Raw genomic sequence first — 23,634 nt, 5'->3', positions numbered from 1 at the left:
TAGCTCAGGGGAACTATTTCTCATCTTGTCACAAGTGTCAATTTGGCCAGTCACTGGATTGGTGATAGTACTGTGGAAAATTCTGGTCTCGACTTGTCCTTGGGTAAGGCACTGAACATATATTGCCACACTGAACTCAGGTGTGAAAAAATACCTGGTATTAGTTAGTGATGGATATTTTAAGAGTGTTAGTACAAAAAGGACGTCTAACAGATGAGTGGTACTGTACGAAACTACGAAGTATGGTTCTATATGACCTGATGGGAGAATAAATGCCTGGGGGGTCAGTACTGACCATTAGTCACTTCGATAAATGAAACCTTGTGAACGCACTGAACTTGAATCAGTCAGATGACGGATTTAACATGCTCATGATTTTTTTTTTTTAAATCGCTTTAACTTTAACAATTTGAGCTATGATCGCGGAAAAAAATATGAAGTTAAAAAGGAAGAAAGGCCTTTGTATTTATAGGCTAGTACGATAAGGGGGCAATCATGGATTTTTATTATTGTATTATTTTTTTAAAAAATTATTTTATTATAATATAATATTTTCGTTTGGCTTCAAGTTTGGCAACGATCCAATTTCTACACTTGACCCCCGAACTTTCTTGAACTCATTTGTTTACATCGGTAATTTTGTCCTCGTATAAACCGGAAGCGGGTGATTTAAACAAAGTTATTGTGTATAAGTCCTAAACTAAACAAGACTTTCACAGTTTAAAAACATTTTTTTAAAGGAAAGGAAAGGGTATTATACTCACATACTCACACGAGTACGTAATTAAACTTTGGAAAAAAACCCACATTTATGTTTTTGAATGTAGATACCGCATGTAGATCGCTAGATTGACGGTCAGGAGGCAGGTCTGAACTTGAATTCGGATTCATTCAGTCAGTCAGATGACTGCAACTCTCTCTACACTCTTCTTAGTAGTAGTAGGCACTAGGAAACAAGTCTCAGTCTTAGTCTTCACAATTTATGATACTCATTGTCCGGGATGCCTTCCGAAAGCTACTACATCCGCAGCATTCTTTTTTGTTTTTATAATGTTCTCTAGTAGTAGTTGGGGGTTTGGGAGGGGAGAAACTTATTTTTTTAAAAGTCTCCCCCCTCCCACTCCCAAACCCCTCTACTACTACTACTACTAGATAACATTATGTTTTAAAAAAGAAAACTGGGGATGTAGGAGCTTTCGGAAGGCTTGCCCATTTCTGTCCATTGTCTAAACCTTAAAATGGAAATAAAAGTCTAATTCTAATTGTCTAATTCTAATTCTAATTTCATTTACTTTGGTAAATTTTTATTTTAACTTTAATTTTAACTCTCACACTCACAACCATACCATACTATGCCACTCTGTTGTTGTTACTGTTTACATTTACTCATTTAGTCATTTTACTGACGCTGTGTTTTATTCTCAGACATGTCTGAGAATAAGAAATTTGATAATCTCAGACATGTCAATGTCAGTCAGTGTCAGTCAGAGAATAAGAAAATTGATTATTCACAGACACATTTTTGAAACTCTGTTACTTTTACTTTTAAATATTTTATCCACATTCCAGAATATGGAAAGTTTTGAAATGCACATAGAAATAGATTATCAATAAAAACATAAAATTAACCAACAATAAGTCAGTCGATGGATAGTAGGTTACTATATTGACATTCATGTGGGTGTCATGGCCAAATGGTTAAGTCCTCTGCCTTAGAAGTTATTTATTAAAAGGCTTGTCGGAATCGACGCTGTGTGTTCAAATACTGCTTCTGCCACATTTCACCCCCCCCCCCGTCTTCTTTCTACAGAGCGTTGCAAATAATAAATGTCCCATCCACCACACAATTGAAGTCTCACTCTCGACTCTTGACAGAGGTCAATAAGTTATCTTCATGGAGAGTTATCATCATAATATGACTTTTATCAAGACCACCCACAATTACCTCTCTCATATTCTCTGTAAAATACTCTACGGAAAACGCAGAAATCTCGAATAAATAGACCCGGTCCTGGCTTGTTCGAGATTTCCGGGCTCGAGTGTCTTGTTTTTGTTTTTTCTATAGCATTTCTGCGTTTTTTTGTTATTATTACAGTTAGTTATGGCGGAAAACGGACAAGACCTGAAATTATCTACTTTGACAGGCCCATTTTTGTCAATTTCCATCTTTTATCTACAAATAAGTATCATATATCATTTTAAAGCTTAAAATATGAGGATTCAGAATTTGTAAAAGTTATGAGCAGGAGACGATTATGTAACTTTAAAAAGTAGGTCGATCAACGGTGACCCCGGTTTACACGGAAAGGCAAAATGAAAAGAAATTTTAACAATCTGAAGTGACAAATGACTCAAAATACATGTACACAGGTCCAATTGTTTCAAATAAATAACAAACAGAATATCTTTTGTATTTTGTATTGAAATTAACTTTATTATACAACAAGGGGGATAATTACATGAGACAAATAACGAAAAAAATTTTTTTTGTAATATTTTAAACTCATTTCAACTTTGAAAAAAAAATGGGTCCTTGTTTTCAATTGTATTGACAAGATGGGTGACAACAACCCAGGAATAGATGTCTGGAGGGTCCTTTTTTAACAATCACACACTCTGCTCTGCACATACGCATAATAAATTGTACCAGTACCGCTATTCCTTGGGAGAACTGCACGGTGAAACTCCCTCTCCTCCAGTACCTGGTATAAAAGCAATATATAAAGACATAGTTGTTGACAAGAGCACTACTTTAAGCATATTTGATTTCCACTGCTTTAAATATATTTGATTACTCTGTTGAGAAAATAAGGCTTATAATTACGCATAAGAAAGGCGTTCTTAAGAACAACAACTCACACTTACAGCTTTTGTTTGCTACATCACAGAGGTTCAAGTGTAAGGATATGAAATAATTTAGCATATGAATCTAATAAAGCGATATATATATATATAAAAATAAGTCTATAATTGCATTACAAATTTTTTTCTAGAACATTTTGGCAAGTGTACGGAATTTTTTCCTCTCAACCTGTAATTCAGTACTTAGGTGCTATTACGGATTTTATCCCTATCGGTTGGTACACTCACAGTTCTGGAGTAAAATCTCTCAACCCTGTGTATCTTGTATTGTAGCTAATCAAAATTTTCATACTGGATAAAATTCTTTTAGATCAGATGTCCAGATGCCATCGCTGCATCCTCCCGGAAAGCAGAGTGAATGTTGTGGTGACACAAAAAATATGAGAAAGAGAGCGAATCAATATATTTAATATAAATTGTTTACAAAATTCAATTGATTAGCAACTTGTGTTCTTAAACAGCTAGAAATGTTCAGATATGTACTTACATTGAAATATTCATCATAGGTTACCAAAGTTTACATTTATAAACTGTATATTCATCACCAATGTCCAAGTTCACACATTTCAGATTTTCTGGTGCCCATGCAGATGGTGCCCACGCAGGTGACACCATACTTTATTTTGCTCAAAAAAACTTTTTCTAAAATTTCAAGTCAAAAATCAAAGTTTAAAACACAAAACCAGAGCAAGATTAATGTCTCCAATCAATTTTCAAACACTTTCTTTCATAATTAATAATAAAATAGGATATTGAAATTTGGTGCACGGGCAGAAATTCGAAGACACGAAATCTCCCATACCCGATTATTCACTCTAAAAACAACTAAAAATGTTAATTTTTTATTTTTTGTTAATTTTACAAGTTTCCTAGACCTAATTTTAGTCACATGAACAAATTTGTAGTTAAAAATATCAAAGATTGTCTGATATATAGAATTAAGTTTCCTTTGTCACATCGGAGACACGAAAATAACGCGATTACATAATATGCAGAAAATAACTTATAAACAAAGATGGAAATAATTTTTTAAATTTTAAATCATACAAATTGTAGTTAATACATCTAACTTTTGTTAAAAACAAAACATAAAGTTAACTTTAAATGGAAACTGTTGATTCACTTACCTCATTTGATCCATTCTAAAAACGAAAGTAAAACCTTCGTGTCTTCAAAACGCCACTTTTGCTCGGTAAAAAATCCTAAAAAAATATATAGGAGCAAAATTTCGCCACCATTTTGCTACCACAGCTCCAGAAAGAGTTGATCTATCAAAAACAGCAAGTATAGTCACCAAATCTCAATTAGATTTTGATATATTATGTTGCCCATGCAGAAAATGCTTTTCCTGTCATTATTGTGTTTTCCGCCTTATAAAGGGACCTTAAGGTTATTCTTAATCACCCCTAGATTAAACCTGAGCCGTTTGTGATGTAGAGTGGCACAGCTGGGAGTGATAGCCAAAGTGCGCATACTAGGTTCGAACTCAGACCATTAATGTGATCAATTGGACTCAAACCTACATAAAGCACAAAACCCCGCCACAGGTGGGACATAAAACATTTGCAATATTCTTCATGAGGAAAAAAAAAAGTGGCTCAGACATGAATCAATCACACACTGTTGACTCTTACAAACCTTCATCTTACTTTTTTAGCCACGCTATCCACATGAATCATGACACATATAATGTAGGCTACCATCACCATCCCTTGACTGCTTTGTTGTTTAGGTATATTTTAAAAAACTTTTATTGATATTTTATTAACAATTATTTATTTCTTTTCACGTTTCTATGTGCAATACAAAAGTTTTTGCCTTTCTCAAAAATTTATGAATGTTAAAAACAGCGACGTTTCCAGACAATAAAAAGAAAAGATGCTTCAGTTGTAGTATTCGCTAAAGGAAATGGTAGTAGTGGTGGTGTCGACAATGGCAGTAGTAGTAGCAGGAGGAGGAGGGGTAATGGTAGTTGTAGTAATTGTAGTAGTCGCAGTTGTAGTAGTAGTAGTGATGGGACAGTAGTAATGATATGGTAATGGTGACATATGCCAGTGAACTGTCAACTCCCTAACTAGCAAAAATATCAATCAACCGGCAATACTGACCTAGAAATTTTCATTCGCCAGCATTGCTGATGTATGCCAGCAAATAACCCAAATGGCCTAAATCACAATTTTTTTTAACATTGGTAATCTCTCTCTCTCTCTCTCTCTCTCTCTCTCTCTCTCTCTCTCTCTCTCTCTCTCTCTCTCTCTATCTATCTATCTCTCTCTCTCTCTCTCTCTCTCTCTCTCTCTCTCTCTCTCTCTCTCTCTCTCTCTCTCTCTCTCTCTCTCTCTCTCTCTCTCTCTCTCTGTTTTTTTTTTTCAAGCTGACCGTTATGAATGTGTGTGTCTCTATGTTATGTGCTACACATTGTCTGCCAATTTTATGCTGAAAATGATGCATCTAGTAAGTAGCCTATACACCCTCAAACACAGAGTGCTCTCCGTTGCCAAAGCTGTAGGCATACTTGAATGTAATCTGGGCTTATTCATTGTATTTGGAGATAGTAATTGGGTTACAGTGTCCCTGTAATATAAAATTAGGTTCTTAAAAGTCCCTGCTATAGCTACAGGCAAATAGGGAGAAAAATCAGGGATTTTTAAAATGTTATAATCGGGTGCCTGCTATCTCTAGACTTATATTACGGTTCTACTGTATTTATTTTAGGTAAAGATTGAGAGTTTTTCAACAAAAACAAATTAATCATTTATTGATTTCACTGAAATTAACCATAGTGCTAAAACATCCTCGTCTTGAATTATTATTTTAAAAATCTCCCATTAGGTAAAGATTGAGAGTTCTTCAACAAAAGCAAATTAATTATTATCCTTTATCGATTTCACTGAAATTAACCATAATGCTAAAACATCATAGTCTTGAATTATTATTTTTTAAATCTCCCATTAGGTAAAGATTGAGACGTTTTCAACAAAAGCAAATTGTTGTTAATGCCAAACCCGGTATTTATTCACCATGGAATCTTTGGATTGTCTGACAAATGTTTTAAGAGCTGCAAGCCAGTATCACAGCAACCCTTCAAGATTACGCTACTTACTTCATCAGCTAGAGGTAACAAAATAGATGAAGCATTTAAAATGAAACATTTCAACATGCTGAAATGAAGAAAATGTACTTTTATGTTTAAATGTAAATGTTTGTTTAAGATAACAAAGGTAATTCAAGGATGTTAGTTTCTGCTTTCCTAAGTGATAAAAATTCTGCCATTGAAAAATTTGTTGTCTTTAAAATTCATGTCATCTTGTCAATTTTCTTTTGGGTTGTATGTAAATAATCTTTAGGCAGAACAGAATGCTCACACAAGCCTTGAACAACCCATCTCCTGCTAGATCTCTCCATGCTGAAAATATAATTCTCACACTTTCACAGTGCTGTCAGTCGTGCTGTGTCAATGTGTAGTGCAACATTGACAAGACAAAGTTCATGCATAAACTGTTGAAATCTGAAATTTGGTAGTATTTTCCTTCATTTTACAATATTCTGTAGCAAGCATCTGACATGCTTCTTGATGTTCATCCTTTATTTCATCACATCATTTTTTATTTTGAAATTTCAGGTTTTACAAAATCTTACTGGCAAACTCGCTTTTGTAAGGAAATTGGTATCAACAGCTGATCAACTTGAAGTCTCAGAATGTTTGTCATTTTTAGTCAGATGTCTCCAAAGCGATGAGGAGCAGTCAGAACTTACTGGATGTGCTGTTAAAATTTTGTTGAATTTCTGTGAGTGTTTTTCATTTTGAACTGCTACCCTGCTACCTTAACATATTTGAAAATAGACAATGATATTAATAGATGGCATTTGTGTAGCGCCTTTTCAACATTATATAATGCTCAATGCGCTTTACATTGGTTGAAAAAAAAAAGTGCCACAACCCTCATTATTATCAAACAAGACACCAAGGTTTTTCACACATATAGAGGACTTTATTGAACATCTGTTCTCAAACGGACTGTTGGTAAATCTTAATTTTTTCCTATGGTATTTCCACATAACATCAATTCCGTCTTTGCATCATTTAACAAAGATAAAGTGATAAAATTTTATGTTTGACATTTTCATGATTAATGGCAGGATATCTATTGTCATAATAGCAACAAAAATCCCCCCGAAAAACAATGGTTAAATCCTTAGAGCATGTTGTTTGCATGATTAAACATATATATAAATTCAGTTGTTTTTTTTTTGTTTTATTTGCTGCAGCTTATGATGATTCAATTAGAAAGATGTTGCATGAAATATTTAATCTGTGTCCGTCATTGATTGAGCAAGTGGAAACCAAGCAAGGCACTCCAGAAGATCCTATCTTGATTGACGTAAGTTCAAGAATATACTGTAAATTGCATACTTTCTGGGAATTAATGTAATATATTCTTGAACATTTCCTTTTTTTTTTCCCCTTATGAAAATAAGTTTAAAGAAAAACATTTATAACAGAGAGACAGGGGATTTGGTTCTGATTATTTTACCTGGTACTGAAATGACCTAAACGGTTTGCAAGTAAAGTGAAAATAGTGACTATATTGTTTGATAATGGAAATTAATTTCTTAAATTACATCAAAGTTAGAAAGAAAACTCATACTCATACCATTTGTTTATAGAGATATCTTTATTCAGTCTCTACAGCTTCTGCAGAGGTTAACCTATGGCCAAAGAATTAGCTATGACCAAAACTATGTCACTGGACTCTTAAAATTGTTAATCAGCAATATGTAAGTATATAATAATAATAATAATTATTATTATTATTATTATGTAAGTATATATGTCACAAAAATTAAGTTTTATTTTGAAGACAAGAGTAGAACAATGCCAGAAGAATAGAGAATATAAACTGCGACAATTGGGAGTTGAATACATAACCAGACTGGTACAGCACCTTTCACCTGAATGCGAGAGGGATACTCTGCTATATTTTGAATCATGACTGAAAGGTTGATGGGAGGATATTATCTGCTTTTTTTTTTTCTTTTCATTTCATCTTTTCGTAAATTTATAACTGACATTTGGTTATCACAATAAGATCAAAATATTTTTCTTTGATGACATTAAATTCTCTGTGGGAGTTCAAAAATATATGGCAATTCATTCTCAAAGTGGGGTCAAAATGATATTTTTCTATGAGCAAAATTATTTTGTTATAAAATGTTATAAAAGAATTGATGGTATTCTCTCTCACATTGTAGACTGGCATTTGATTCTCAAAAAAAAAAAAAAAAAATATATATATATATATATATAAAGATATTTTGGTTTGATGGCATTAAGTTCCCGAAGACCGATCATACCACCAAAAATATATTTTGGTTTGATGGCATTTGGTCTCGAAGTGATGTAAAATAATATTTTCATTTTACAAGTTAAAAGCGACAAAGTTATTTTATTCGAAAATATTATCAAAGACTAATTATTACATTCTCTCTAACATTTTATTTGTTTCTAGTATATATATTATATTATAGAATCATTGATTTATATTTTTGTTTGTCAGAATGTCAAAGACAGATTCACTTTTATCGCCTTCTCTTGGAACTCTAGCCAACCTTTGCAGGAATAATGTGCTTGTTCAGTCAGCCATAAGGAACATGGTTTGTTTTCTTTTGTTCTGTAACGATAGAGGAACCACTTATCATAGATAATGGTTTTATGAATTAATTTCAAAATTTGATGACTTATTATTTGAATGCACAGTTATCTGTGTAAGTTGGCTAATTAATTTAATGACAAGAATAATAATGATTATTTTCAATTTTTGTGGATACAAACACTTAACCTCATGTATAGTTTATTGGATTTCACAGAAACACAAACCAATTTAAGTCTTCAAAATTGAGAATCTTTATATGTATCTGTTGTAGAATTTGTTTTATTATTTCAATTTCATTTACTGGATACTAATGAATTAAGTATAATTGTATCATTTCATAAATTTAGTGGTATCTCATTGGTTAATTTTCGTTCCATTCCTCATGCCTTTTCAGTCGCAGTTTGGAAAGCTTCAAAAAACCTTGTGTGGCTTTTTTGAGCACTCAAACCAAGTGAACGTGGTGTTTTCTCTCAGTATTTTTACTAGTCTAAGTCTACAAGATCAGTTTGGTCAAGAGGTAAACTCTCACATTGTGATATTATATAGGTTACATTTTGTGACCATCTCATTCAATTAGTTACTATGATATTGTGTCAAAGCTTGAATGAAAGACTAACTTCCGTTCTGTACAAAAGTGGTTATCATGGATAGGTGGCATGTTTCTACTGGTTGAATCGTCAAATATGATGTAATAGAATCGTATTGAAAACTGCTACATTGTAGCTTTGGACTGCCTCTTTTTACTTTGGGGGGGGGGGGGGGGGGGGATAGCATTATTTCATGTTTTTTTTTCAAATAATTAATTAGAAATTGATAAAGATAGATAGTTGACTGTGTTTTTTATTTTATCAAGTGTTTGTCCGAACATTGATTACCTTTACAGCCTATAAATTTACTAATGCATCAATTTGAAGCATTATTGAGCTGGGCCAACCCAGCTACTGTTTGTAGGCCTATCGTTGTTTGTCTGTCATGTCACTCTTTGGATGGGTGTCAGTAACTATGAATTTAATTATATCATTGTTGACCATAAGTCCTATTCAGTTAAATCACAATGACATTCTTCTTTTAGAGATAAGTCAGTTTTCCATGAATTGCATGTTACATTTGATTAAACTGTATTTGTCCAATTAATGAAATAATTGTATTTGATAAATAGTGTAAATTGTTCATATTTGCTTTTCATTAGGTTTTCTTCAATGGAAATAATGTGGAGCAAACTCTACAGACCATCTCCAGTATCTTGAAAAATAACTTTCGAGGAGCTGCTTGGAAATATGCTGCAGATCTGTTGTCAGACTTACTGAGGCATTCAAAGATGCAGAAATGTATTACTCAGTATGTTTTGTTTCATATTTGACTTCTCATCATATAATCAAAATATGGGAATAGCAGATCTGCCTTTTATTTTATATCAAATCAGCATAATATACAGATTTTTTAGTAGCCAGATGTGCCCAAATTGTGATTTTTATCTACAGAATTTTATTTTACAATTTGTGAAAAAGTTGGTGTTATATTCAGAAATAGATGTTATACCAAATTAAACTGCACAACGTCTATTCTGAGGCATCTATTAATGATTATCATTCACAGAAATAAATGTGGAAATCTTGCGTTTTAGGTGGATACAGATTTTTTCTTTAAATTAAATGCAGACCTGGAATAGACATAAAACATGTTTAAATTTCCATTTATTGATGAATAAAATTTGTATGTATTGAGACTTCATCTCAACACATGATATTTATAGTATATTTTTGATTTGCGATGCTTCTCTTATATGTATAAATGAGATAACTTATATATTTAATATTTGATCATACATAATAGGCTGCCAAGTGACTCACATTACCTGGTATTGTCCCGTATTTCAGACTGCATCCTTGAGTCACCTATTTTTTGTTCTGCATTTTATCTATCTTGTAGCAGTAGCATTCATTCAAGTAAAACCACAACAGACAGATACACCTCCTTCCTGTCCCTCTTGACATCTCCCCAATGAAACAGTGACACACCACTTGTTTGAGTGTAAACCTTTTGAAGACCTCAGACACATATTCCTCCCACCAAATCCCAGTATCACTTATGCATTGTACAATCTCCTCTACCCTATGTGGGAAATTAAATTATAAGTACAATATTTGTTTTCAGGTACAGATACTTAAGCAAATGTTTGAATGATATCCTACTCCTGTTGGCTTCAAGTGCAAGTGATTCTATTGCACAGGTCTGTTTTAATTCTTCTCACATTACATCATAATTACGTATTTTATTACTGACGTCAATGTTTAACAACTTTATTATACTTATACATATAATTTATTTTTATTTCACCTGACTATAAATTATGTTTAAGTTTACAAAATTCCTTGTAATATAAATTTGATAGCCGGGATAACTGTAGTATCTGATCCATTTTAGAATGATTTTAACAACTCCCATCAACGTGCAATATTCACTTAATGTATTGAAAGTCAAAGCGCTTTAAAAGGGATCCTATGTCAACAGCAAAACTTAACATTGAGGACAAGACATGACGGTTGAAGAAGAAGGCACTTTCACAATATTGTTTTCGACAGAGACAATGCTGTTATTGAACAGGTACTCATTTTACTCCCAGATATAGTGACAGAATGTGAGTATAGTGAAATCTTTTCCAAGGACTCATTTTGCACTGCCTAAACCAGGACACAAACCAGGGACCTACAGGTGGGAAGAAGAGTGTCATACCACAAGAACACAAACTGCACCCGATAGTAGTTTTATTATGGTTTGATGGCTAGAAATATTGACCCAGTTAATCAGACTTGTGACAGAGAACTAAAATTGTAATTTTTAGTTTTATTTATACTGTTGCATATATTATTTTTCTTTTCCTCAGGTTTTCCAGCTACTCCTATCCATTTGCACCATACCTTTTATAAGAAAAACCGTCAATCAAAGACTCTTCAGTGTTACAGCCCAAAGCCAAATGACTACACAAATTATGGTGGAGGTCATAAAGACACCTCTGACCTCTGACACAGAGCCTCTTTTGTGTTGTTTACATTGGTCTTGTCATGAATCAACTTCCACTAACAATATCAGCATATTGGCTCTCGAGTTCTTATCAGACTCTATCCAGGTATGTCATATACTTTTTTTTGGTGCTGTATCTCTTGGAAACAAAATTGATATCTACTAATTCTTGGTACTCGATAAGCCCTCTTATATGTTTAACCCTTTAACAGCTAGATTGTTTCTTTTAAATCATGCAGAATTCTTTTTAAAAACATCTTAAAATGTTTCTTTTTCATATGTAACACTGTTTAATTATATTGCTTTGTTTCATACTGCATGTTTGAGTAGTTGTACATTAGAGTGAAAGTTGTTACGTTACTGTTAAGCGCTTTTAGCATTTTAAGATACGGTGTAAGGCACTATATAAAAATCATATATTATTATTTTATTATTGGGGTTTTTTTTTGGTTTTTTAAAATGTTTTATTATTACTATATTGTTATTACTATTATTATTATTATTATTATTATTAGGCTAATTGAGTCATAAGAATAAAATTTTAAAAATAATTGTTGAGGTTTAGTTTTAAAACACCATGGCTCCTTATTAATTTCTTGATGTTCTTTCCATTTATCGTACATAGATATAAATGTTGGTTCAGTTTTATCTTCTTATCTATTATCTTTTTGAATTTCCAAACATTTTCGTGACAGCATTTACTTTTTTCTTTTTCTTCTTTTGTTTTTGCCATAGGATTGCTTGTGTGATGCTGATTCATCATTCCCTGTACACATTATAACCCCGACATTGATTTCTCTTTTTGGGAAAAGTTGCAATGGTCTGAATTGCCAAACACAGTCATCAGAAAAACAGCTTGGCATGTCGACACTAAAAATCACAAAATTAGTCAAACTTCTTATTGGTAAGTCATGATGACATTTATTTTTCTTCTTTCAAAAGATATATTGATCACGAGTTGTTTTTCTGTTTGTCCTTCATTATTTTCTATATTTTCTTTTCTTTTCTCTCTGTTTTTCATATTTAAAATAAAAAGTTTCTTAATTATTTTATGTATTGTTTTGTTTATGTAAGAGTATCTTGTTTTTTTCTGTATATTTTGTTATTTATCTTTGTGTTTTCTTTTATGCTGGAATATTTATATCTGATGGTTCGAGACCAATTTTTAAATAATGAGTCACACACCTCTCAGTCAGTATCAAATGTGTTTTGTCAATGATGTGGGTGTTTTATTAAAAGCTGAACTCGAAGAATTAAAATCTTAGTTGACAAATGGTAAATGCTCCCCCCCCCCCCCCCTTCCCCCTTTCCCAAATTTTAAGACTCAATCACTTCACATTCCTATCAATCAGCATCAAAAGCGTTCTAAGTAATTTTATCAAGGCTGAATGTAATGTCAAAATTCCCAATCAGCAAAAGGTAACAACACCCCTCTCCTCTTTCTCCCCCCCCCCCCCCCCCCCCCTCCCTTGCCCCCCAAAACGAATGTTAAAATGGCTTAATAAAAAAAAAAGATACTTCTTCATTTCAGTGATGTGCTCAGACCCAAAAACCAAGAATGCTCTGGGAGAATTATTATCCACCGATATGTTATCTACAGCAATTGATTATCATTTGTCCTTGAATTATCTAACATATGCAGAGGCCATGTCAGAATTCAATCCTGATAAAGGGAAAAGGTGAGGATTTCTCTCCCTGGTTTTGATTGCTTGATTAAAAATTTGATTCACAGAATTATTAATAAGACACTACTGCAATTGTAATATATATTGTTTGAGATTTCATTTTAGGCCAGCTATGTTTTTTCATCGCTATGTTTGGAATGAAATATGCTGTAGGTTCATTAATTTTTGTTATTTGTTTAATGGGGTTTAAGTTTTGGTTATTGCCTGAATAAGTTTATTACAATCTGGTAGTAGTAAACGCTATATAGACACTTTATATTATTATTTGATTATTGTAATTATAATAATCATATTAATAATAATAATAATATATTATTATTATTATTATTATTATTATTATTATTATTATTATTATTATTATTATTATTATTATTATTATTATTATTATTTATTATATCATTATTATTATTATTACTATCATTATTATTATTATAATTATTATTATTATTATTATTATTATTATTAATATCATTGCATTATTAGTATTATTATCAGCATCATTATTATTATTATTATTATTATTATTATTATTATTATTATTATTATATAATGCAATTTTTTATGCATAAATATACACTAACCAATACAGTATTAATAAAGTTCTGTTGATCAAAGAGGGAAACAAGGTTATGATTATTTTCGTTCCACCCCCCAACTCCCCACTCTCTCATTATTATTTCCTGCTCTTGTAAATTAGTACAATAATGCTTAAATATTTAATTATTTATTATTTTTCTGAACACTTCGCCAGGGATGAAAGTACAGAATGTGTGCTAGCACTTCTTGACTTTGCCTTGTTAATGAGAAAGTTTGTGCCAGGACTCTCTGATTATATGGATCTTGTTCTACAGGTTCGTTATCAGTTTAACCTATTAGTTATCCAAGTTCAATATAAGTTAGTGGTCATGCAACATTCTAAATGAATAGTCTCCTTTTTCCAATGCTCATAGATATTTCTATCTGGGTGGGGTTCCCGACCTCCCATAGTGGGCAGGGAGGTACTTACTGTGTCTTCTATGCCCCTCTATCTGTTTTCCAACTTGCTTTCTGTCTTTGTCTTGGAATGAGATTACTTGGTTTTGTCCTGGGCCTGGCCCAGCTGAGAGGGAAACAGTCAAATGTATTGTTTTTGTTTTGGGAGATGATATTTTTTTCCTTGTAAATCATCTCTCTGTTATGTATTATTATTATTATTATTATATTTGTTGTTTTGAATTTATAATGTAAGCATTTGAGTGTATTCCTCTTAGTGGGGACACGCGCTCGCATCTGGATGAGACTTATAGGTGATCTCAAACTAAGTACATTGGTGGTATGCTCTTGGAATCTACACCAATTCCCTATTTGTACCATTCCCCTTTGTCTTACCTTTTCTTGGGTGCTTTAATTGTAATTCTAGAACTTTTTACAATCCCATATTCTCCCTTTTTACTGGCGCTGATATGACCTAAATGTGTTGCAAGCACCGTAAAACCCTTAAAAACAAAACAAAACAGTTATTTCTATTTTCTGATTGTGCAATATGTCCCAAATCAACATCAACACTCAATAGGTAGGATTAGACCTAATACCTGATTTCACGATTTTTCTTTTTTTGATAGAGACAATGATGTTACTTGGAAGGTAATTATTTTACACCTGAGTATGGTGAGAGAATGCGAATAAAGAGCTTTTTTTTGTTTTTTTGTTTTTAAAGTCTCAACTTTAAGCCACCCACAGGACTCGAACCAAGGACCTACTATACAATAAGTAGACAAACCGACACTACCCTTTTTAAGTGCTTCAAGCAAATTTAGTGGATATTGCTCTCTATATATAAAAGCTCAAGTTTTTATTTATTTCCTCAGTTTGAATACAGGAGAGACATTTCACCTTTCTTTGTCATTTGGTTTTCTAACTTTGTGGCACTTTTGTATGATTTTAATGTCTTAAAATTTTTTTTCCAAACTCGACAGAATCCACGCTTAATGGACTTCCAAGCCTTGGGTTTGACATCCACGGATCAAGACTTGGTTGCCATCAGCATCAAATTGCTTACTTTTGCTCTTGGAGTTCAGGAGAGCCATCCTGATTTAGAGTAGGCCTTCCCAATTTAAATTCACCTCAAAATTTCTTTATAGTCGGAATATGCTGCTTATTTCTCATATAGGGTACATAGGAGTAATAGCAAATAAAAAAACAATAAACAAATAAATATTAGATCTTTTAGATCTTTCTCTGCCATTTAAACTACTAAATATAGATAAACTAAACAATACATCAACACGAGTAACAAAACTACATAACATTTACCCATACACTCTAACTTTTCTCTGATTTTTTTATACTTGCATCGTAAACAAGAAACTGTGCAGTAGATCTATTTGTCTATTACTGATTACTACAATTTTAATCTTTCTATAGAGAGTATCTTTTCATACGTTATGTTATAATTTACACAAAATTAAGCATTATTTTAAAGGTGAACTATTTTTGCTATTTAAGAGTCTTATGCCGGACTTTATGCTCAAATGAAATTTTATTCTTTCATTTTACTCTCATTTTTTAACAAGTTTTAAAAATTATTCTGTGTTTATATGGTTTACATTTTTATAAGGAAATTTGCTTTGTCATCCTGATACATAACATCTTTTGATTTTCCTCTAGATTTCATTTATGTTTTTTTTTAAATTTCAATCCAGGCAATAAAGCTGTAACATAAAGTTTAGCTTATAAGTATCAATCAAAATTAATCTGCCAATTCTATTTTGACTCACGTGCCTGAAAAACATTTTTCTTTTTATTCCAGCCTCTGTGGAGCCATAGCTTGTCTAAACAAGGCAAAGTCTCGACCTGCCGAACCAAGAAGAGCTGATTTGGAATCCAGTTACAACCTTAGGAAGAGAAATGCATCTGTCCTGGAAAGCAAGGAAAACAAACACCCTTCTTCTTTCCTATCCAGCACAGTGGACACCAATGAGCCTTGGTCTAATCAAGACAGCAGCTTGGACAGCAGGCTGCAAAAAGATGAGGCATCTCTCCAAAAGCTCATTGAAAAAATGGAGACCAATATTGAGGTATGTACATGCGTGATTTTCTATGCTTGTCTGTCAGAAATAAAATTGAAAAAGTGTAATTGAAAATCGTCTAATTGCTTGCTAAGCTCTGAATAGGGTGCCACCGATTCAGTCACCACTGATATGATTAGTGGCTGCTATGAAGTCGTGAATCTCCTTTTAAATGATCTCAAAGATGGTTGCAAAAAGTTTTCTGGTAGGTTTTTTTCAGAGCTTCCTACCTTTCCTAATGTCTGAGCAAGATTGATACTTGAATGATTTTGATTCTAATATTCCCGTTTTTAAAAAAATAAAATAAAGTTTAATCCATGATAATTTTTGTAATTGAAAAATATTTTACTTTTGGCTTTGTGAAAAAACTGTTTTACTGCATTATGACAGCTGTGGGTTTGTAGCATTAGTGGTTGAGATATTATATTAGCAAATATTAAATTAAAGGGTGTTGAAGAATAATGGTGGTTTGCACAAGTGGATGCTATTAAGTTATGAGTTTTAGCCAATTATGGTTGCATTTATGTACTATCATATGTTTTGATTAAATAATTCTGTATTTCAGGGCAAAAAAGACATTAAGACAGCTGAAGTTATTGATGTATTTGAACATCGTATCAGAGCGCAGCAGGTAATGAATGTATTGTAAAAGAACTAAGTTTACTGCTTGGTGAAAATGAAATTACATGATGTAGTACTGATATAATTAGGTCTATAGCATGAGAATTATTCTTTGAATATATTGAATTAGCTTTTTATGCTTGATAACATTGTGTCAATTTAATAATTCCAATATGATATCAGAGATCGTCTGTTGGTGTATTATCACTAATATTCAGTAATTATTTTCAGAAATGTTTTATTTCCTCTTTGGAATGAATAAAGGTAATTTCATTTCATTTATCTATATATTGCCATCGTGCTATGTGATAAGATCCAACGATTGATTATGCCTGACATGATAAATCTGTACCCTTTTGATGCCCATGGATTGGTTTATCAAATGGGTCAGTTTGTTTTGTTATTGTTTTTCATTAAGCTATTTTGTCACCATATAAGTATTTTTGTTTTGTTTTTTTTAATTTAGTTATTATGACTGACTTTTCAGATACAACTGGAACACCAAAATGACCTTCTAGAAGCAAAATCTTTAGCATTAACACAAGCAGACAGAGTGATATCTCAACTAAGGGGTAGACAGGTTACACATGGGGCTGAGGTAAGTGCTCTTATGACAGCTCACGTATCATCCACTGTCTCAATCCAATATTATGTCACGCTGAGCCAGATTTCGAAAACGGCTAGAATTACAAAATTTGATAACCAAGTAGTTTGAGAGACAACATTCATTTTTCTTAAAGGGGCATATTAATTAAAATAAAATTGAATCATTAGGCCTAAAAGTCAATATTCAGTACTTGATTTACTCCAACATAAAACCTGGCTCAGGCGTTGGGTTACTCACTTCATTTTGTAGATTTTCATTAATTTTTTATCATCCATTGATACTAATTATGAAATGGTATCAACTTCTAACCATACATAATTTCTCTTCTTTGCAGACAAAAAAGCTTCAAAATCTATTGAAAGAATCCTACAAGAGACACGAACAGATGGTGAATCAGATGAATGATATGAGAATGTCGACAGAAAAGTTGCAGTCACAATTTGATAAACAGTCAGTTGAATTCATGTTACAGGGCTTTTGATTTATTGCTATTAGGTAGACAAACTAATTAGCAGTGCTGATGGTTTTCCTCAGATCTTTGAAAATCCGCGATTTTGGAGTCAAAGGAGGAATTTCTTCATTTAAAAATTTTAAAAAATTCCTTCCTCCCCCCAATCAATCATTGGCACTGAGAGAGTTGATGTTTGGTGGAACATACAGTTGCAATTGGATTCAATAGTCTGATGTCATGTCACCCAGCAATGGCGGCCATCGTGGTTCTAAACAAAGAAAATCTGTACTTTTTATTCTTCATGTTGGCTAGAACTTTTCATATGTCTTATGATCAGAATGTGTAAAAGTCAAAACATGATCAGATTTATAATGTTTTTTTCCTTTGGATACGCTTTTATGCTTGTCGGAGAAATATTTTGTAAGGCCTCCGCCATTGTTCCAATAGTTTAGAGCCAGTTACTAAGTTACATGCATCATTACAAGGGAAGTGACGTTACGACTGTTGAAGCGTATTTCCCACTCTCCAGAAGTTAGCTAGAATATCAATGATAATTTATTATCTCAATTGTTCTAAAGGTGGGGCTAATGCTGTAAAAATGGGGCTTCTAGTCAATCATCTAAAATGTTCCTCATTTTTTACTTTTTGTCACCATCAGTGCAGATTTAGCTCAAAACAGAAATAAATTAAAATAAATAAATAACATTCCCTTTATTAATCTCATAGGGGAAATTTGTCTTTAGGGTCTATTCCTAAGGAAGACTGGAAAAACTGAGGTGTCAGTCGCAGTGCAGCTCAGAAAACTGGGCTAGGGCAAGGTGACTTGCTCAAGGCCACACAGTGTGGTGGGTATTCAAGCTCAGTACCTTTCGGGTATGAAGCAAAGACCGTACTGCTGAGCCACGCTGCCCTATTTTTTGCAAAGTTATGTTATCTCCTATTGTAAGTTATGTGGGTTGAACTTTCAAATTCATTCTGCAAATTTCCAAATATTGATTAGAAAAAGAGTGCCTTATTCATGGAAGCAATGTCCAGTTATAAGTGTAACATGTATTGTAATTGTTTGGTTGTATATGAATATGTCTTGGGAGTGTAGAGTTGAGCACATTGTGGTTTGCATGTGTTGAGTGTTAGTGTGAATGTTGGATATACGAATTTGCTAACTTTTAGGCACTCCCTGTCTCTTAGGAACATCGTATGATAAAATGTTGTTAGTTACAGAAAATCTTCATCTGCGCTTAGTCACTTCAGACTAATACTAATATCATTAGTAATAAAAAATATTTTAAAACTATGTTTGTACTATGTCGTTACAGAAAGATACACGAGTGTCATGAATTTAAATTTCTTTTGCATATTGTGTTCATGACAGTTCAGTTGATTTGAGACTTGTTGTTATCATGCATCTATTAATTCCTTTTACTCATTTAATATTAAGGAGGAAATGTCCAATGAACATCGACTCTGTCAAAAAAAAAAATGTAATACCACTTCACAGGTGTCATGTCTCGTCCTACATGTAAAGTGTAGCTGTTGGTTGGCATGGGAGCTGCTGTAAAACCCTTTGAAGTGGATTTAAAAAAATATGTTTTGGGTTTTTAAATAGATTATTTTAACTAAAAGATGAAAATACCTGTTTTCTTGTTCAATTTCAGTGTAAATTGATACCAATCTTTAGATATAGTTATCTTCTGTTTTATTTCCAAAGGGTTTAAGACAATTATATAATCAAATTACACCTTAAATTTATCAGACTAACTTTACATTGTTTCCATATAGATATAACTTTTTTTTTTCCTTTTTTTTAAAACTACTAATTTTCCCCGTTTTCTCCTCTTTTAAAAAAAATAATCAGAGTTGAGGAAAAATCTGAGAAAATTGACTCCCTTGTAAAAGAAAATTCAGAGATTGTTGACAAGTAAGTGGTTTAATTTCAAATTGTTGATTATGATATGTAAAATGTTTATATACACAATTTTTAACCCATTGCTTGACAGCCCGATCTCAGGAAGTTTGATCCCAACAACCAAGGACAGGGAGATAACTCTTGCTGGAAAATTTTCCACACATCAAAAAAATGTGTGCCATCTCCATTACTGGGATTTTCATATTTTAAATTATGTTAGATAGAGGAACAATTTATCTACATTTTGATACCAAGAAACATATATGTTTGGCCCGAAAAAATGCCGAATCCTCTAGTTGGACATTGTTTAGGATGTCTGAGTCTGACCACTCTGGGGATGGTTCTGGATCACTATTTTCATCAATATCGGGTTCTAACGATGTGTCTTCCATTTCAAAATTAATTCAATGTCCGATTCATCACCAGAATCACTACCAACATCGTCACCATCGTCTGACATGGTCTCAAGAACCAGAGAATTTAGGAAATCAAATTATTTTTGTTTTGTTTTTCACTTCATTTTTTGGACTAAATTAAAAAAATCGTAATCTCTGAAATAATTGTCAAAATCGGATGCGGTAAAGAGTTACTTTCACTTTCATTCTTCTCGTACTTTCATAAATTCTCATTTTTTTTATCTAGTAATGTATATTCCTGACCAAAAAGGACTTCAAAACAAAGCACTAGATATGGAGAATAGCCGGTTGCAATCGGGCTGCAATCAGGTGTTCTGTCAAGTAATGGGTTGCAGGAAAAGCGAGAGAGAGAGAGCAGAAAAAAAAGTAGTCCTTCAGAGCCTTAAGACTTATGGAATTAGAGTTTACGGGTCCATAACATTAACTGGACAATAGCAATTGCTTGCTACCATTTGGATAGGATGCTCGTCTATTTAGACATGTAAATTCTCAGTCAATTAACTGAAAGAAAGAATTCACAAATCGTAGTCGAATGACCGTAAAGTAATTAGGAGTGTTCCACAGCGCTACGCATAGCTCATGGGGACCGTTTATATTAACGATGTATATATTGCCAAGACTAAGCGACGGTTTTTATAAAAGGCGTGTCTGAACACATCCCTGGATATTTTCACACATCCTTCGTTAAATTATTTTTTCACTTTCCAAACCCGTCATGATCCCAACTGTAGCCAATTTTAACTGAGCCACCGAGCGATAAATTTCACTGTTTCATCTAAGCCAAAATTGACCACATTTACCTGGCGAGTCTCAAAAGTATGATAAAGTAAATTGCGAATGCCGGAAGTCCGTTATGTAGACACCTTCAAATCGAAAGTTAGGATAGATTGCTACAAGCACATTTCGATTGCCTCACGTTGTAAACAAACTGGTTGACCGTTTCTTCACTGATTGAGTACCTGATTATAAGGAACAATGGTAAGTAGCCTAATTAATTCCCGTGCAAATCAGGACGTTTTCTGCCATTGTTTTGCTCAAGCCCAAGCGAGCTTGCTGTTTTGTGGCGATTTACCTTCATTTCGATTCTTTGAAAATTTCCGCTACGCCTGCCGAAGTTTCTTCTTGATAATTCACTTCTACTTAATAATTCAGTGTATTAGCCAGAAGTCATATTTATTTAATTTTTTTTTTCTGTCATTTACTGATTGAAAATCAAGTTTGCTCATTGCTACATTATTCTAATGTTCTCACAATGGTTGAGCTGTTCGTGGATCACAATTCAGACTTGTCGAGCATCGATAAAGATGTGAGGAATAGATTGGTCATGGCTAGAAGTTAAAGATGATAATGGTGATTATTTTTCTGACTATGTCAAAAAAATTCCAGAGGCAGGAATATGACTTTGATGAAGTCATCTTTACCTATATGAATGACATGCTTATTAAGCATTCCTTCTACATCACATATTTCCAGTAAGAAATAACACCCACTATTTTAATGTATTGTATTTATCACTCTCCTCTCCAATGATGCCCTTATTTTTAAAAAAATAATTGAATCTTCAGTTTGTCGAAGAGTTTCAGTCAATTTTTATAGAGCTCAATTACAGGTCTATCTATTGCAAAGTACTTTTGTCAGATCTAACAAACCAAGCTACCCAAAATTACTGCGGGGTGAATGGGAGTTTAGATAAAAATCTTCACTTGGGATCAATACTGATCCCTTTGCTTGTGAAATGAGTGCTCTATCGAGTTATCTGGATCCAGAGATAGGAAAATACCCGCTAAACTTTTTACCTGCTTTTCTCTATTTTATGCAACACCATGTATTTAACCCTGTTCATGTTTATAACGTCCAGTTACCTTCTTAACTCTATTTGAAGTCGATGTTGTTTAGCATGGCTTTGACTTTTTATTCAAACCATGAATGGTTCTTTAGTTGTCCTTCAGAGCCATGAGACCTGTGGAGCTGGATTATCCTGGTTTCAATAGCATGAAATGGTCAATAACAATTTCTTGCTACCTTTTAGATAAGATACAAGTGTATTGCCAAGTACTTCCCACCAGATCTAACAGACCCCGCCACTCAATCAACTGCTGGGTGGACAGGGGGAGATCAGAAAAAAAATCTCGACTTCTAGATTCAAACTCTTTCCCTTTGTGTGTGAAATGAGTGTGCTACCTACAGGATATTGGGACACCCATGAATTATTCTGTATTTTGAAAAATATTCTATAAATATAACTATTTTACAAAGATACTTTTACAATTCAAATAATTTTTAAATATGAGTCTTCACTATGATTTTCTTCTTAGATGTTCAGAACTTGAAGAAAAACTTGTGGCATGCAAGCAGGAGATAAAATCGATTGGTGTAATGAAAGACGATCTTCAAAAGGCTCATGAAAAATTGAATGAACAATACAAATTGTAAGTATAGTCTTAATTTCCATAAATTTAAGGGGTTTTATGTTGAATTTTTTTAGCATTCTGATGACAAAATATATGTGTGGCTCGGTGGTCAGTAGTACATAGTCTTGTCTTGTTACAAAAGCCAAGCTATGATAAGCATGCTCAATGGCTAGATGGGTGATGAGGATTATGGAGAATTCTCGTCCTGATGTTGTGTCCTTGGGTAAGGCACTTCACACACATTATGCCAATAAACTCAGGTGTGAATAACTGCTTGGTTGTATAGGCAAAGATGAATAATATAAGAGTGTTAGCACAAAACGGATGTCTATCAGGCAAATGGTACTGAATGAAATGGAAATATGGCTTCACCTGGCCCGCTTAGGGGATATAAATAAAACATTGTGATCTTGAAATGCGTTATATAAATGTTCATGTTTTTTAAAAATTATTTTATGTGGTAGCATATTTATGATACTCAAAGAATTAAATATGATTGATCTTTTCATGTTTTTTAACTTTGATAGTTTGACCCTATTTTATAGTGTTAGATTTTATGTTTTTAGAAATAATAATAAATATGTGTACTCTTCATTTAACTTATCACGTCATTCATATGTCATCCATAATCAGGTCTTGCAGTCAAAGCAAACAACTAGATGAGGAGCGCAAGACTTTGTCAAAACATCTCAAAGAAAAGGATGCCTCACTATTAAGTATGAATTTTTTTCTTCTCTGTATTAATCTCTTATTTTAATTACTCATGTGTCAATATGCCAGTATAAAGCAGAATTTCAATGGGGGAAAAATCAAACTTAAAATGCAAAACCTATGACCTTACATCATCATCGTCATTATTATTATTAATATACAAATAAAGAACTAAGTATAAAAATAAAGAAACAAACAATTAAAGGTACTGAAAAAACAAAGAAGAAAGAAACAGGAAATGA

At 32.9% G+C, this 23,634-nt stretch overlaps 1 protein-coding gene across 1 annotated transcript in view; it reads left to right on the top strand.

Annotated features, from left to right (window-relative positions):
* Positions 1–647: 647 nt before the first annotated feature.
* The window catches only part of LOC144968602 (protein CIP2A homolog), a 28,962-nt gene continuing 5,975 nt past the window's right edge, over positions 648–23,634 (top strand). The window contains exons 1-21 of the mRNA XM_078907103.1: positions 648–776; positions 5,818–5,979; positions 6,485–6,650; positions 7,132–7,244; positions 7,547–7,641; positions 8,421–8,517; positions 8,911–9,033; positions 9,706–9,854; positions 10,671–10,746; positions 11,401–11,643; positions 12,273–12,441; positions 13,069–13,216; positions 13,974–14,073; positions 15,178–15,299; positions 16,011–16,278; positions 16,835–16,900; positions 17,378–17,488; positions 17,832–17,947; positions 19,804–19,866; positions 22,586–22,699; positions 23,315–23,397. Of these exons, the coding sequence (XP_078763229.1) occupies positions 5,884–5,979; positions 6,485–6,650; positions 7,132–7,244; positions 7,547–7,641; positions 8,421–8,517; positions 8,911–9,033; positions 9,706–9,854; positions 10,671–10,746; positions 11,401–11,643; positions 12,273–12,441; positions 13,069–13,216; positions 13,974–14,073; positions 15,178–15,299; positions 16,011–16,278; positions 16,835–16,900; positions 17,378–17,488; positions 17,832–17,947; positions 19,804–19,866; positions 22,586–22,699; positions 23,315–23,397 (2,518 nt within the window). The 5' untranslated portion in view covers positions 648–776; positions 5,818–5,883. The remainder of the gene's footprint in view (positions 777–5,817; positions 5,980–6,484; positions 6,651–7,131; positions 7,245–7,546; positions 7,642–8,420; positions 8,518–8,910; positions 9,034–9,705; positions 9,855–10,670; positions 10,747–11,400; positions 11,644–12,272; positions 12,442–13,068; positions 13,217–13,973; positions 14,074–15,177; positions 15,300–16,010; positions 16,279–16,834; positions 16,901–17,377; positions 17,489–17,831; positions 17,948–19,803; positions 19,867–22,585; positions 22,700–23,314; positions 23,398–23,634) is intronic.

The sequence above is a fragment of the Berghia stephanieae genome, chromosome 3 (genome assembly GCF_034508935.2).
Source record: "Berghia stephanieae isolate SIO BIC M18660-M18661 chromosome 3, UCSD_Bste_1.3, whole genome shotgun sequence".
In the NCBI taxonomy this organism is placed as follows: Eukaryota; Metazoa; Mollusca; class Gastropoda; order Nudibranchia; family Aeolidiidae; genus Berghia; species Berghia stephanieae.
The sequence above is the reverse complement of the archived record's forward strand: the minus strand, read 5'-3'. Positions and strand labels throughout refer to the sequence as shown.